We start from the raw sequence: 15532 nt of genomic DNA on the forward strand, positions 1-15532 counted from the left end.
GGAAGATATGGAAACCTTTTCCAGCCTACTTTCTGGGGTCAAGATGAGACCAAGCTGTTGGATCTTTGTGACTCTAAAGTTGCCTTTGACCTTGCAGCATTTTGCTGAATTCCAGCATGGAGGAGTTCATTGGGAGGGTGACAGCCCTGTGGCGGGAGCTAGTGCTCTGGCGATGGGTGTGGGCTTGTCCCAGGCTTATCACTCAGTGGCACTGGGACCTTGGGGAATCCTCTTAGCCCTCCACCTCAGTTTCCTTGTGTCCTAACTGGAGATAATACCTGCCTCCCGGAACTGTTAGGGCAAAGCCCGGAGGCCAGAGGCCAGCATACCACCAGAGGCCAGCATACAACCAGAGCTGGTAGCTTTGGTGATCGTGGTGAAGATGGTGGTGATGGTGATGGTGAAGACAGTGATGGTGAGGACGGTGATGATGGTGATGATGGCAGTGGTGATGATGATGGTGATGATGGCAGTGGTGATGACGTGATGGTGACGGTGGTGGTGGTGATGAAGATGCTGATGGTGGTGATGATGTGATGGTGATGACGGTCATGGTGGTGGTAGTGTTGACATTGATGACGGTGGTGGTGATGACATTGGTGGTGATGATGACAGTGATGATGGAGATGGTGATGATGATGGCAGTGGTGATGACAATGACAGTTGTGATGATGATGGTGGTGGTGATGATGGTGATTGATGGTGATGAAGGTGATGGTGACAGTGACGATGGGGGGTGGAGTTGGGGGTGGATGATGACAGTGGTGATGGTGGTGATGATGGTGATTGATGGTGATGACGGTCATGGTGGTGGTAGTGTTGACATTGATGGTGACGGTGGTGATGATGGTGGTGATGACAGTGGTGATGGTGATGACGATGATGGTAATGACTAGTGGTAAAGGTGATGGTGACAGTGACAGTGATGATGGTGGCGGGTAGATGGCGACCATGACAGTGATGCTGACAGTGACGGTGGTGGGGGGTGGAGGTGGGCTGGATGGTGACGATGATGACAGTGATGGTGACAGTGACGATGATGGTGGGGAGGTAAGGTGGATGATGATGACGATGATGGTGATGGTGACAGTGACAATGGGGGGTGGAGGTGGGGTGGATGGTGATGGTAGTGATGGTGACAGTGACAGTGATGGTGGTGGTAGAGGTGAGGTGGATGGTGACAATGATGGTGATGGTGACAGTGACGGTGGTGGTAGAGGTGGGGTGGATGGTGACAATGATGGTGATGGTGACAGTGACGATGATAGAGGTGGGGTGGATGGTGACAATGGTGATGGTGACAGTGATGATGGTGGAGGTGGGGTTGATGGTGATGGTGACAGTGACAATGATGGTGACAGTGATGGGGTGGAGGTGAGGTGGATGGTGACAATGGTGATGGTGATGGCAATGACAGTGATGATGCAGATGGTGATGACGGTGGTGGTGATGACGATGACGGTGATGACTAGTGGTGAAGATGACAGTGACAGTGATGGTGGTGGCGGGTGGATGGTGATGACAGTGATGATGACAGTGATGGTAGTGGGAGGTGGAGGTGGGGTGGATGGTGACGATGACGGTGATGGTGACAGTGACGATGATGGGGTGGAGGTGGGGTGGATGGTGACAATGATGACAGTGATGGTGACAGTGACCATGGTGGGGGGGTGGAGGTGGGGTGGATGGTGACAATGATGACAGTGATGGTGACAGTGACCATGGTGGGGGGGGTAGAGGTGGGGCGGATGGTGATGATGATGACAGTGGTGGTGATGGTGACAGTGACGATGATGGCGGTGGTGATGGTGACGGTGACGGTGGTGGTGGTAGAGGTGGGGTGGATGGTGACGATGACAGTGGTGATGGTGACGGTGACAGTGGTGGTGATGGTGACAGTGACGATGGTGGTGGTGGTAGAGGTGGGGTGGATGGTGATGATGACGGTGGTGATGGTGACAGTGACGGTGGTGGTGGTGGTGGTGGGCGTAGAGGTGGGGTGGATGGTGACAGTGGTGGTGATGGTGACAGTGACGGTGGTGGTGGTGGTAGAGGTGGGGTGGATGGTGACGATGACAGTGGTAGTGATGGTGACGGTGACAATGGTGGTGGTGGTAGAGGTGGGGTGGATGGTGATGACAGTGGTGGTGATGGTGACAGTGACGATGGTGGTGGTGGTGGTGGTGTGGCGTAGAGGTGGGGACGATGGTGACAGTGGTGGTGGTGACAGTGACGATGGTGGTGGTGGTAGAGGTGGGGTGGATGGTGATGATGACAGTGGTGGTGATGGTGACAGTGACGATGGTGGTGGTGGTAGAGGTGGGGTGGATGGTGACGATGACAGTGGTAGTGATGGTGACGGTGACGATGGTGGTGGTGGTAGAGGTGGGGTGGATGGTGACGATGACAGTGGTGGTGATGGTGACAGTGACGATGGTGGTGGTGGTGGTAGAGGTGGGGTGGATGGTGACGATGACAGTGGTAGTGATGGTGACGGTGACGATGGTGGTGGTAGAGGTGGGGTGGATGGTGACAATGATGGTGGTGGTGATGGTGATGGTGACGGTGGTGGTGGTGGTAGAGGTGGGGTGGATGGTGACGATGACAGTGGTAGTGATGGTGACGGTGACGATGGTGGTGGTGGTAGAGGTGGGGTGGATGGTGATGATGACAGTGGTGGTGATGGTGACAGTGACGATGGTGGTGGTGGTGGTGGTGGGCGTAGAGGTGGGGTGGATGGTGACAGTGGTGGTGATGCAGTTCCTAATGGGTGTTTTCTTTTCCTCTCTGCATTATCTTCCTGAAAGCAGAGGAGAGAGACTCCTCCCTTGCCTCCCCCTTGCCCAGGATGTCTGTGAGGAGCATTCAGGAGCCTCATTACCACTCCCTGGTTTCTATTTCAGGATATTGACTGGGTACAGACAGAGAAGCACGTGTTTGAGCAGGCATCCAGCAACCCCTTCCTGGTCGGATTACATTCCTGCTTCCAGACGACAAGTCGGTAAGAAAAAGAAGGATGTTTCTGATACTCCGCAGATTTCAGATTTGAGCTGCACAAAAGCTAAGTCTGGTGTGATGTGTCAGCTGTTACCTGTAAGGTTCTCCCAGTTGCTGTATGGGTGTTTTCAGGTCAGCAGACTCTCTTTGTTGTTCTCCTTGGTTGGTGTCATATTAAGTACATTTTATGATCTGAGCTTAAGTTATTTAATTCTGTTTACAAAATACTTATTGGAGGTATCCCACTCAGTGCAGGCAGTGGGTCAGGTGCTGGGGCTATGAAAGTAAGCAAGAGAGGTGGATTTCTGTGCTTATTAAAGTACATACAGCTTCATCTTCAAGCTTTATATGTATTGGAATTCTTTGGCTTTGAATACGTTTGAAAGCTGGTGATCTAGGACATTAAATGTATGCTCTGTTTAAAATTCTGGGGGCCAGTTGCCTTTGACCTACCTGATTTGTTTATTTGAAGAGTTGTTGAGTATGTTCTGCATCGAGTCCTCAAGCCCATCCCCAGGTTCAACGATTGGCTAGGAGGACTCCTGGGATCAGTCATATGGCCGCACTTGGGGCCACAGCTGGGCCACTACACTGGAGGAATAAGGGAGACTTGGCCAAGGAAAAAGGCACATGGGGAAAATTCCGGAAGAAACCAGTCACGAGCCTCCCAAAGGCCCTCTCCCAGTTCCTCCAGCAATGAATTGTGACAACTCAGGGTTTTTGTCATGGGCTGGCCCTGCAGGCTGCACACGAACCGAGATTCCAGACTCCCAGCGGAGAGCAGCTGTTCAGCATCGCATTGGTCAGGGTTCTCCTGAGAAATAGAACCAGGAGCGTGCGTGTGTGTGTGCGTGTGTGTGTGTGTGTGTGAAGAGATTTATTGTAAGATACTGATTCATGGGATTACGGAGGCTGAGAAATCCTACAGTCCACCATCTGCAGGCTGGAGGCCCAGGAGAACCAGTGGCGCAGCTTGAAGGCCTGAGAGCCAGGAGCTGATGAGGTCGATTCCAGTCCGGGTCTGAAGGCCTCAGAGCCAGGAGCAAGGGAGCCAGAAAGTGGATAGCTCGGTAGTCAGGGAAACACAGCCTTCTTCCTCTTTCTTGTTCTCTTCACGCCCCCAGGGGCCTGGACGATGCCCGTCTACTTCAGGGAGGGCCGTCTGCTTATTATTCCAGAAGCACCCTCACAGGCATGCCCGGAAGTCATGGGTAGCCAGCTGTCAGGGCATCCCCATCCCGTGCCCAGTCAAGGTGACCGTTGAATTCACCGTCAGGAGCATGAGGCATCTTGTTCAGGCACACACAGTTGGGGCACGGCTTTTTTTTTTTTTTTTAATGTGTTCTTCTTGTTTTTGATGGAGTCTCACTCTATCACCCAGGCTGGAGTTCAGGGGCACCATCTCGGCTAACTGCAGTCACCGCCTCCTGGCTTCATGCGATTCTCCTGCCTCAGCCTCCCAAGTAGCTGGGATTACAGGCACCCGCCACCACATCTGGCTAATTTTTGTATTTTTAGTAGCAACAGAGGTTTCACTGTGTTGGCCAGGCGGGTCTTGAACTCCTGACCTCAAGCCATCTGCCCTCTGCAGCCTCCCAAAGGGCTGGGATTACAGGCATGAGCCACTGTGCCCAGCCTCCAGAGTTTTTTTTTTTTTTTTTTTAAATAAAATAAAGATAGGGTCTTGCTCTGTTACCCAGGCTGGGCTCAAACTCCTGGGCTCCCACCTCAGCCTCCCAAAGTGCTGGGCTGGGATTACAGCGTCCACCACTCTGCCTGCTGGTCATGCAGAAGCATTTTATATCCGTGTAGGGAACCGTTTGTAGTTCACATTCCCAGCCCCAGCTCCAGGCCAGCTTTGCGGGCCGGGCTTCCTGAGCACAGCGGTCCCAGGCCCTGGGTGTGACTCTCTGCTGCCCGGTTCTAAGCTGTACGTCTGGCTGCTTGCGCTCCTCCGCTGCACTCTCGGCTCTCCTGACCTCAGGGTCCTGTCCTTGCCTGTGCTCGGCAGCCACCCGTCTGCCTATCGGAAGAGCCGTTCCCCGACCTGCTCTGCCTGCGGTGCTGCCCTGGTCAAGGATTCCTGTTTTCCGACTGCTTCCGCCGCCTCAGTGTGCTTCACGGTCCCCCGCCCTCCCCACCTGACCCCAGGGCTCCCCAGTGTCGGCTTCCCCACGTTGGGCCTGGGCCATATTTGAGAAGCACAGATCTCAAGTATCTTTCTCCTGCCTCAAAGCTCCTCTGATTCCTCCCCAGTTGCTTTTGGGGTAAGTTCCAAGCTTCCTGTGCGTGTAGACGAGGCTTGTAGTGACCAGGCCCCAGTGCCCCATCGCAGGCCCCAGCGTGGCGCCCCCGCCCGCAGCGCCCACGCCTGACAGCTCTGTCCCCTTTCCTCCTGCTCCCCTGCCTCCCGGAGCGAGTCAATGCCTCCCTCTCTGCGTTCCCACCGCTTTTCCAGGCCTCTGTCCGCCCCACCTGCCATCCCTTGCGATTTCAGAATGCGCCCGGGGAAGGCAGCCCAGTGCCCCTCCGCTTCCTGAATAGTGAGGTTCCAAGAAGGGTTTTGTTTGGCTTTGGTTCGTCTTCCTGTGTGAACTTGTAGGGATGTAGATGTAAAAGGGGTCCGATACCCCACCCTCACTTTGCCGAGTGGCCCAAAGCACAGCCCCTTCTGCACTTGTGTCTTTGGACCCTTCTCCTGAGTCACAGGTTCCCAGCTGCGTAAACCCGAACTTAAAGAATTGTCATCTGTGGGGTGTCTGTGGGATCCCCACAGCGGCACCACTCACTGTCCAAAAAAAAAAAAAAAAAAAAAAAAAAAAGAATTGTCATCTGGGGGGTGTCTGGTTCGCAGCATTCACATTTGGGAAGAATCCCTATGCGTGCCTAAGTTTTTTGCCCCCCTTTTTTTTTTTGAGGCGGAGTCTCACTCTGTCGTCCAGGCTGGAGTGCGGTGGCGCGATCTCAGCTCACTGCAAGCTCCGCCTCCCGGGTTCCTGCCATTCTCCTGCCTCAGCCTCCCGAGTAGCTGGGACCACAGGCGCCCGCCACCACGCCCGGCTAATTTTTTGTATTTTTAGTAGAGACGAGGTTTCACTGTGTTAGCCAGGATGGTCTCGATCTCCTGACCTCGTGATCCGCGTGCCTCGGCCTCCCAAAGTGCCGGGATTACAGGCGTGAGCCACCGCGCCCGGCTCTCTGTTTTTATGTTAGCTGAATCTGTCAGTGACTTCCAGAGTATCTGACATATGGTTGGTCAGGATCGCAAGTGTCGCCCCGGCTGTTGGGAGCCTGCTTTAGCCCCAAGGTCAACTGTAGACCTGTGTCCCCCATGAGAAGTGAACTCCCAAAGAGTGGGGCTGTGCTGTCTGTTTTCCAGTCCCCAGCATTTGGTTGACACCTGGCACTTAGCAGCAGTGGTATTAGATGACAATCTCTTAAAAAAAAAAAGTGACATCGTTTGTCACACAAATAGGAGATGGACATGTGTCAGATTGTATGTGACTCTAGTGAACCTGAAGACTAGTAAGATGTTCCAGCTGCTCAAAGGAGACTTCAGAGTCCGCACAGACACGGGCGATCAGGGCGCTGAGGCAGAGTTACAGAGAGAAGCAGAACTGGCGTGGGGGCCAGCGAGAATCCGTCGCCCTTCACGGACCGGCCTCGTTTGCTCGTCTGCCTTGCTTGCACTGTTGTCGGTTGCGTGCATCTTACCAAGTTGGAAAGATGAAACCCCAGAAGACCCCATAGAAACAGATAACCAAGAAGAGCGTGTGTGCGACAGCTCCGAAGCCTTTTGCCGTTTTTCCTGACGGCAACACAGCCAAGGTCCGGGCGCACATGCCTGTCAGCTCTGCAGCTCCACACCACGTGGCCCTCGGCACCCCCGTTTCCTCCCTGGAAACAGAACAGCAGGGATGCCTGTGCCCTGTCCCCTGTCCCCTGTCCCCTGCAGCTGCTGTGAGGATTGGTAAAGCTGGGACTCAACCATTTACAGCAAGGCAGGCGCATGGGAACCCGCTCCCTCATCGTGAGGGCCTTTCTTCTCGTTGGCACGGTGTCTTTGAACGAATAGACAGGTAGTGTCATGCGTGAGCTCCGGGTTGAGGGGAGGACTGGCAGCTGCCTCAGTCCAGTAGCTGGGGGGCTGTGAAAGCTGCCCACAAATCCTCACTGACTGCACAGCACCAGACACCCACATGAAGCAAAGCCAACCTCAGCAAGGCGGCCATGCGTCCGGGTGGCGGAAAAGTCTGGCCTGGCCCAGGTGGGTGTGCTCGGCTGCTCCACCTCTGCTCCCTGGTCACTGGAGGTGACTGCAGGTTTTACAGGGCTTTCTCTCTGTGCATTGGTTCTGCTGGAACGTCCAGCTGAGGTTTCACATGGGCCTCTTGCTGAGGGCCAGGTGAGTGACACGCAGGACAGGACAGCCATTCGCTCTGGGCGGCCTCACAGCTCCCAGGCCACATCCAGGGGATACCTGGCAAATGAAACTGCAGAGGTTTCCTCGCAAGTTTGGTTCCCATAAAGGGTCTGTGAGTGGGGAAGAATCAGAATCGCTTTCTTTCCACCCCAGATCTGGTTGTGCCTCTTCTGGCTGGCCATGTTCGTGTCCACCGGGTGGCTACAGGGAATCCCTGAATGTTACAGTTCAGCATTAATCTCACCTCGTGTGTACAGGTGGAGAGAAACAATTCATTCGCATTTTTAAAACACAATAAACACCTGCTTTATGGACAAACCATACCCTGTATCTACACAGACAGCCCACCGTTTCCAAACAGCAGCCAAAATTAAATGAGCCATAAAATCTCCAGAACGAGAAATCGCTTCAGTTTAAGCTATTTCAGGAAAACCGGGTAACTAGAGATTTAGCTGAAATGACTACTTTCAGTGTCCCCCGCCCCATTCAACTGGAGTCTGAGGACACTTTCTAAGGCACAGTGATCTCAGATGGTAGGTGAGCAAACTACCCCTAAAATATGCCCGTTCACTCGCTGTCCTAAAATAAAACCTCTTACTGTTTGCCACGGTTGATTATTTTACATTCATTCACACTCAGAATGTGTTTCTTTAAAAAGAACACACACACACCCTTGCTTATCTGTGGAAGCACTTCTCAGGCCGTGCACTGACTTAGACACTTGAGTAAGTTCTTCTGGGTCAAAGTGACTTCTAGACGTGAAAAGCACCTCGCCTAGCACTGTGCGTGTGTGTGTGCGCGCATGTGTGTGTGCGCGTGTGTGTGTGCGCGTGTGTGTGCGTGTGTGTGTGCGCGCGTGTGTGCGTGTGCATGTGTGTGTGTGCGTGTGTGCGTGTGTGTGTGTGCGTGTGTGCGTGTGCATGTGTGTGTGTGCGTGTGCGTGTGTGTGCGTGTGTGTGTGTGTGTGTGTGTGTGCGCGCGCGCGCGCGTGTGTGTTTCTTTATCAATTATGCTTTGAAACCTGCCCGAAGCTCTGGAGAGGGAGACAGCTTTGCTAACAGCAGAGAGTGACGTCCCCGGAATCGGTCACCAGCGTCAGGAGGCGTGGCACCCGGAGAGGGCCCGCTGGGAGCAGAGTGGGACTGCGTGGAGAGAAGGGGGCAGGCGGGGGTTGGGTCACATAGGAGGGGCTCATAGGGGACAGGCCTGTGGGAAGGACAAGGGCAATGGTGTGTGTCAGGGACGGGAGAAAACCAGGCCTGAAGGTGCCAGGGGGCTTTAGAAGCTGGACTTGGCCAAGAGGCCCCGGGATGCAGAGGCCCCGGGGATTCTCAGTGCAGTGCTGGTGTTGAGCAAGCACTCGTGTGGGGAGTAGGGTCTGGGCCACAGAAGCTAGAGGGACCTGCTGGGCTTGTCATGGCCTGGAGGGAGGCCTTAGGGGGTGGGGAGGAGGGGCCTGTCCCCATGTGGGGGAGTCGCCCCGGTTCCCAGAAGTCAGGGCAGTGCTGGCCAGACAGGCATAGGGCGGCGCCAGCCTGGACGTGGAGGACTCGGGGACTGGCCATGTTCGTGTCCACTGGGTGGCTACAGGAATCCCTGAATGTTACAGTTCAACATTAATCTCACCTCGTGTGTACAGGTGGAGAGAAACAATTCATTCGCATTTTTAAGACACAATAAACACCTGCTTTATGGACAAACCATACCCTGTATCTACACAGACAGCCGTGGCCTGGGGTGCAGATGCCCCTGGGGGGTGGTTGTGGGTGTGTGAGAAAGAGGTGAGGGTGCGACGGGGTCCGACCCTGGGGTGCTGCCTCCTCAGGGCTGCAGGAGGAGGCGCCGCCGTGGGGTGCGGGCAGTAGAGGGACGGGCTCAGTGGGTGCCACAGCAGGGACAGCCTCGGCCACGACCTTGGGAAGGGCAGGTGCCTCTCGAACATGAGTCACCTCCCTTTCAAAACCCATCCGTGTGCTGGAGTCACGAGAGCTCAGCACAGAAGGAGCAGATGCTGACTGACACCCGCAGGGCCCGGCGTGGGCGCAGCCGCCTCAGCCTTTGTTCTCCCGACACACGGTGACGGCTCAGCAGCCCCTGCTTTGCTCACTTTTCATCGGGGTTGCCTAAAATGGTAAAAGTGCCACCCTAAACCGTGGCACTTCCAGAGCAGGACGCTCGGGCCCGTGGCCCCCACCAGGCTGTGCATGGGAGAAGGGGCTCTTCCCAGCATCGGGGGCCTGGCAGGAGCCCGGGGTTTGGTTTGCCTTTTGCATTGCGAGGGCGTCCTGCAGTCTTCGGGACACTGTGGACAGCTGCACGTGAACCATCCCAGAGCCCTGGGCAGTCAGGGGCCCTCGGGGACCCCCAGGACATACCTGCAACGCACAGGGGGCCCTGCTGTTTCCTGATGTGGTGTCGCAGGCCACGCGGCGCTGTGCAGAACACGGGAGAAAGGGATGCGTTGTTCGTTTCTAATCAGGAGGCACCGGCCACTCTTAGAACAGGTCGGGGGCTGGGTGTCATTGCCATGCGGGGTCATATTAGGACCAGGGGACCTCCACTGCCAGGCTTGGAGATGATTTTGCCAGCAGTCAGCAGAGACGAGGTCATGGCGTCTCCTCCTCTCCATCCAGACCTGAACGTCCCATGCCACTGCGCCCTGCATGGTCCCCAGGGTGGGCAGGGATGGGCTGACAGCCGTGGAGCCGCCTGGGGTCTCCTTAGTTGAAGGAACTTTCGGGACCAATCCTGAAATTGTGCCTTTGCTGCTTAACTACTAGATGACAACAGAGACCACATGAAAGAAGAGCTTCTTTCTAAACCTGTGTCCCATTTTAACATGCAGGAAAGAACCTTCGTCCACACCCCAAATACCCTGGACTAAGCAGCGTCACCATCTGGACGGTTTTGCCTCTTGTTTTTCCTTTTCTCGTGTTTATTTTTCCATGTGGACTTTATAATCAACCTGTCTGCCTCCAGAAAGAAAAATAAACTGGCATTTTCTTTTCTTTTTTTCTTTCTTTGTTTGGGGGAGAGGGGGACGGGGTCTTGCTCTGTCACCCAGGCTGGAATGCAGTGGCACAATCTTGGCTCACTTCAACCTCCGCCCCCTGGGGTCAAGCAGTTCTCATGCCTCAACCCCCCAAGTAGCTGGGATTACAGGCCCCTGACACCACACCCAGCTAATCTTTGTATTTTTAGTAGAGACGGGGTTTTGCTGTTGGCCAGGCTGGTCTCAAACTCCCGACCTCAAGTGATCCGCCTGCCTCAGCCTCTCAAAGTTCTGAGATTACAGGTGTGAGCCACCGCACCTGGCCCGAAACTGGCATTTTCATTGGGATTTGTTCAGTTTACACATTACCTGGGGAGAAACTGACATCCTTCTAGTGTTGGATCTTCCCGTTCAGGAACCCAGTTTACCTTTTCATTCACTCAAATCCTCTTTCCAGAGACTCTTGAAGTCTTCATGTCATTTTTTTCACTTCCGTGTCTTATTATTATTATTATTATTATTATTATTATTAGAGATGGGGGTCTTGCTATGTTGCCTAGTCCAGTCTCAAACTCCTGGGCTCAAGCGATTCTCCCTCCTCAGCTTCCCAAAGTGCTGGGATTTCAGGCGTGAGCCATCGTGCCCGGCCACTTCCTTGTTTAATTTTGTCTTGAGTGTTTCGTCTCTTGTTTCTGTTATAAACTAGGTCTTTTTCTTCCCTCAGAGCATCCAGCGGCAGGCAGCTTGGTCTCTGCGTGGTAATTGTGGGCCCCAAGGCTGCTGAGTTCTCTCCTTGTAGTAAGTTTCAGGTGGTTTTCTGGGGCTTTGGATGCACAGGGTTGACATCTCCAGGTGGGGCAGCATCACCCGCCTCAGCCGCTGCACCCGGGTTGTGCTGCTTCTGTTCATCCTCCTCTCTGATGACAGTGGCCAGCACCTGCCTCACTGGGGTGACGTCGACAGCAGGCAGCCCTGTCCTATTTCTGACCACAGCTGGAACACTTTGCACCGGAAGGACAGTGCCATCCTCAAGGCAGAACCGAACCATTTACCCATCTCAGACAGGCAGCATTTGCCCTGGCATGGGCAAAGGGTGTTGGGAGGGCCACAGGGGAGAGGAGAGACAGGGCCTCTGCCTGCAGTCACCAAATTGGGTTCTGGAGCCCATAGAGGAGCTGCCCCTGCCTGAGCTGTTGGAGATGGGAATGGACCCTCCCAGTTCCTGGGCCCGTCATCTGGTCTCTGAGGACACCTTCTGCTGGCAAAGGCCCTGGCAATGATACAGCCTCTCAGCCCCAGCCACTGGGAGAAGGTTCTAGAAAGGCTGAGCAGCAGCGTGAAGCTAAGAGAAGATGACCGATAACTGCATACAGAGGTGTGACTTGTCGTGTTAAGGGACTTTCTATCCATTTCTATTTTGCTATCCAGAAAAAACACTGAAAGTTGTTCAGAGGCTTCCTCGCCATTTGTGGAGATCATTGTTAATGATTTTTGCTCCTTAGGGCCTCCTGGAGTGAATGGTGTCATCGTAATGTAGCTGCTGGTATTGAACCATCCTTAGATTCCTGGGGAAAACTGTGCCCTGTCTTAGTGTGTTACTTTGTTAATGTGCTTCTGAATTCAATTTGCTGATATTTTATTTAGGATTGTTTTTGTTGTTGATATTCATACTGTTTTAATTTAGAATATTTAGGACAGAGAGCTACTGCTCCAGTGATCAAGAGAGACACAGGATGGAAACACAACTTTTATCACCTACAGGCCTTGGGGATACGCAACCTGCTGGGAGTCCAGGGAGCATAAAGAGAGAGAGACAGGGACCCCTGGGCCAACCCTTTATTGCATCCAGGGTGTTCTGCACACAGGTTTCCCATGGGAAGTTTTAACTGGTGGACTGAAAGCAAGCAGGCCTGAGCCCCGTGGGGCCGCGCTGTGACTGTGGGGGACTCCATGGTGGGGCCGCGCTGTGACTATGGGGGGACTCCATGGTGGGGCCGCGCTGTAACTGTGGGGGGACTCCGTGGTGGGGCCGCGCTGTGACTGTGGGGGGGGGGGGCCGCGCTGTGACTGTGGGGGGACTCCGTGGTGGGGCCGCACTGTGACTGTGGGGGACTCCACGGTGGGGCCGCGCTGTGACTGTGGAGAGACTCCGTGGTGTGGCCGTGCTGTGACTGTGGAGGGACTCCATGGTGTGGCCGTGCTGTGACTGTGGGGGGACTCCATGGTGGGGCCGTGCTGTGACTGTGGGGGACTCCATGGTGGGGCCGCGCTGTGACTGTGGGGGGACTCCGTGGTGTGGCCGCGCTGTGACTGTGGGGGGGACTCCACGGTGTGGCCGCGCTGTGACTGTGGGGGGACTCCGTGGTGTGGCCGCACTGTGACTGTGGGGGGCTCCATGGTGGGGCCGCACTGTGACTGTGGGGCATGGCATCAGCGGGGCTGCAGGGAGGTCACTGGGGCCAGTTGCATAGGGCGGGTGTCTGGGTGGGCCAGCTCGAGGAATGGGAGGATGTGGAACTGGAAACTCAAGGTGACAGCCCTGCTTCTGGTGGGAGTAAGTCCAACTTAGATTCAGAATGGATGCCGAGGCGGCCTAAAATGATGAGAGTTCCCTGCACACTCTGCGTCTGATCTCTAGCTTCCTTTTCCTGTGCAAGTTTCATTGGATTTTTAAATTTTCCTGATTTTTAAATTCCCAGGAACATTCTAAATCGCATTGGTATTACCTCTTGGTGGGATCCGTGTGTGATTGGTGGGCCTTGGGTGTCATGGAGGGCAGCTGCCTCGCTCTGCCCCGGCTTTCGTGATGTGAGCCTTACCCTTCAGAGGCGGGGTGTTCTCACCCAGTTCCACGGCTGCACCCTGCCTTGCCTTCTCCTCTGCTCAGCTTCACCCCAGGCCGTGTCTCCTGGCTCCGGGAAGGTGAGGGGCTGCCTCCCACGTGTCCTTTCGTGTTGCGGACACCCATGTTTGCCTTCCAGGGCTCGAGTGCATTTCCCGGGCATGTTCTGGCATTTTATCCTTGATGGAGAAATCCAAGGCCTGCCAGCATCCCCACCAGTAGATTTCTTTGGACGAAGTAAAATCCTTCTGTTGATTGAGCTTTACCGCCTTTCCTCATCTGCTGGTGTCTTCCTCAGAACTTTAATGTCCGTCCTGCTCTCCGAGTCAGGAATCTGATTTTCCAGCATGCCCTGTGTTGACGGTGCCGCGGCCACACCCGCCTCTGTGGCCCCTCTGCTTATCTCCTTCGTTCTCCTCTCCTGTTCCTTGAACTCAGGTGACCCTTGGCCTTCTCTCTCTGGGGGCAGCTCTGTCACCGCTATGGTGTCCGCTGTGAGGCGGGGACAGGACCTGAAAGTGGGGTTTCCAATTGAGGGTTCTGGGCCTGCCCAAGTCGTCTGATGTTGGGTCTGACAAGCCGGGAGCTGTGTGAGCCGGAGAACGTCCCCCAACCTGTCTATGCCTCGGCTTCCCCATCTGTAAAACGGCAAGGGCTGAAACTTACTTTCTGGTGATGCAGTCATGTGCGTTAACACAGAGGGACTCGGAGTGGCCCCTGACGCTTACTGAGGGCCACACCAGGGGTCAGCAAAGGTTGCCTTAAAGGGTCAGGCAGTAAATATTTCCACCTTTGTGGGCCGTGCGGCCTCTGTGGCAACTATGCGTTCTAGCACAGAAGCAGCCTCAGACACTGTGTGAAGGGATGCGTGTGGCTGCGTTCCACCAGAACTTTCTGTACACACATGGTGGCAGCTGGCCCGGACCCATCTGGTTACTTCTTGACTCTCAGAGCGGCGTCTCCTGTGCCTCCGGTTCTTCCCTCTGAGCCAGCACTTCGCATTTCTGGAGAGGGTGGGGGGAGTGGCGAGAAGGGGCGGCAGCGAGGACGGGGCTCACCTCCTAGGAGGTTTTTGAGCTTCCTGGAGCCCCTGGCTGCAGCCGGGAGGTTTTGTGAGCTTCCAGCATCCCCCTGCAGCTGCCGTCCCTCCACTTCCCACGTCTGTTGGATGGTGCGGGTTCCAGGGCAGGGTCAGGGACTGGATCCGGCTGCAGTCGGCGTCTCGCCTAGTTCCTGAGAGCTGCACTTTGTCTTTGGTTGTTGATGAATCCATTTTCGCTGGCATACTTCATGTTTGCATATTTGATTAAGTATTGCGGACAGGCAGGTGCAGTGGTTTATACCTGTAATCCCAGCCCTTTGGGAGGCTGAGTCCAGAGGATCACTTGAGGCCAGGGATTCAAGACCAGCCTGGGAAATATCTCGAGATCCCGTCTCTATAAAAAATTTTAAAATTCGCTGACGGTGGTGGTGTGAGCCTGTGGTCCCAGCTCCTCACGAGGCCAAAGTGGGAGAATTGCCTGAGCCTGAGAGGTTGAGGCTGCAGTGAGCCATGATCACGCCACTGCACTCCAGCCTGGGTGACAGAGCGAGATCCTGTCTCAAAAAAACATCTCTGGCCGGGCGCGGTGGCTCAAGCCTGTAATCCCAGCACTTTGGGAGGCCGAGACGGGCGGATCACGAGGTCAGGAGATCGAGACCATCCTGGCTAACACGGTGAAACCCCGTCGCTACTAAAAAAAATACAAAAAAAAAACTAGCCGGGCGTGTTGGCGGGCGCCTGTAGTCCCAGCTACTCGGGAGGCTGAGGCAGGAGAATGGCGTAAACCCGGGAGGCGGAGCTTGCAGTGAGTCGAGATCCGGCCACTGCACTCCAGCCTGGGTGACAGAGCGAGACTCCGTCTCAAAAAAAAAAAAAAAAAAAAAAAAAAAAAAAAAAAAAAAAAAAAAAAAAAAAACATCTCTGAGGGCACGAGTCTCGTGCATCCCGCGTCCCGCCTCCCACCTGGGCTCTGGTTGCTCCTCTCCCCTTGCAAACATGGGAGGAGCATGGCTGCCAGGACAGGGAGGGGCATCCCCAGCCCAGATCAGGCCACGACATGGCGAGTGTGGCTACTGGTACACGGAGGGGCAGCCTGAGCCCCCACCAGGCCGTACTTCCCAGTGTCCCTTGGGGTCAGGACTGTGCGTGTCACCGAGGGACTAATGGGTGAAGCCACACACGCCCCGTGGCCTGGCCTTGCGCCCCTGCCTGAGAGCCTGTACGCAGGACGGTGCC

General features: G+C 55.0%; 1 protein-coding gene across 5 annotated transcripts in view; it reads left to right on the top strand.

Moving 5' to 3' along the window:
• The window catches only part of PRKCZ (protein kinase C zeta), a 148621-nt gene that overhangs the window by 112510 nt on the left and 20579 nt on the right, over positions 1-15532 (top strand). For all 5 annotated transcript variants that reach the window (XM_050786139.1, XM_050786142.1, XM_050786140.1 and 2 more), the window contains one exon: positions 2904-3001. In XM_050786139.1, coding sequence (XP_050642096.1) covers positions 2904-3001 — 98 coding nt within the window. The remainder of the gene's footprint in view (positions 1-2903; positions 3002-15532) is intronic.

This window comes from Macaca thibetana, chromosome 1, assembly GCF_024542745.1.
Source record: "Macaca thibetana thibetana isolate TM-01 chromosome 1, ASM2454274v1, whole genome shotgun sequence".
In the NCBI taxonomy this organism is placed as follows: Eukaryota; Metazoa; Chordata; class Mammalia; order Primates; family Cercopithecidae; genus Macaca; species Macaca thibetana.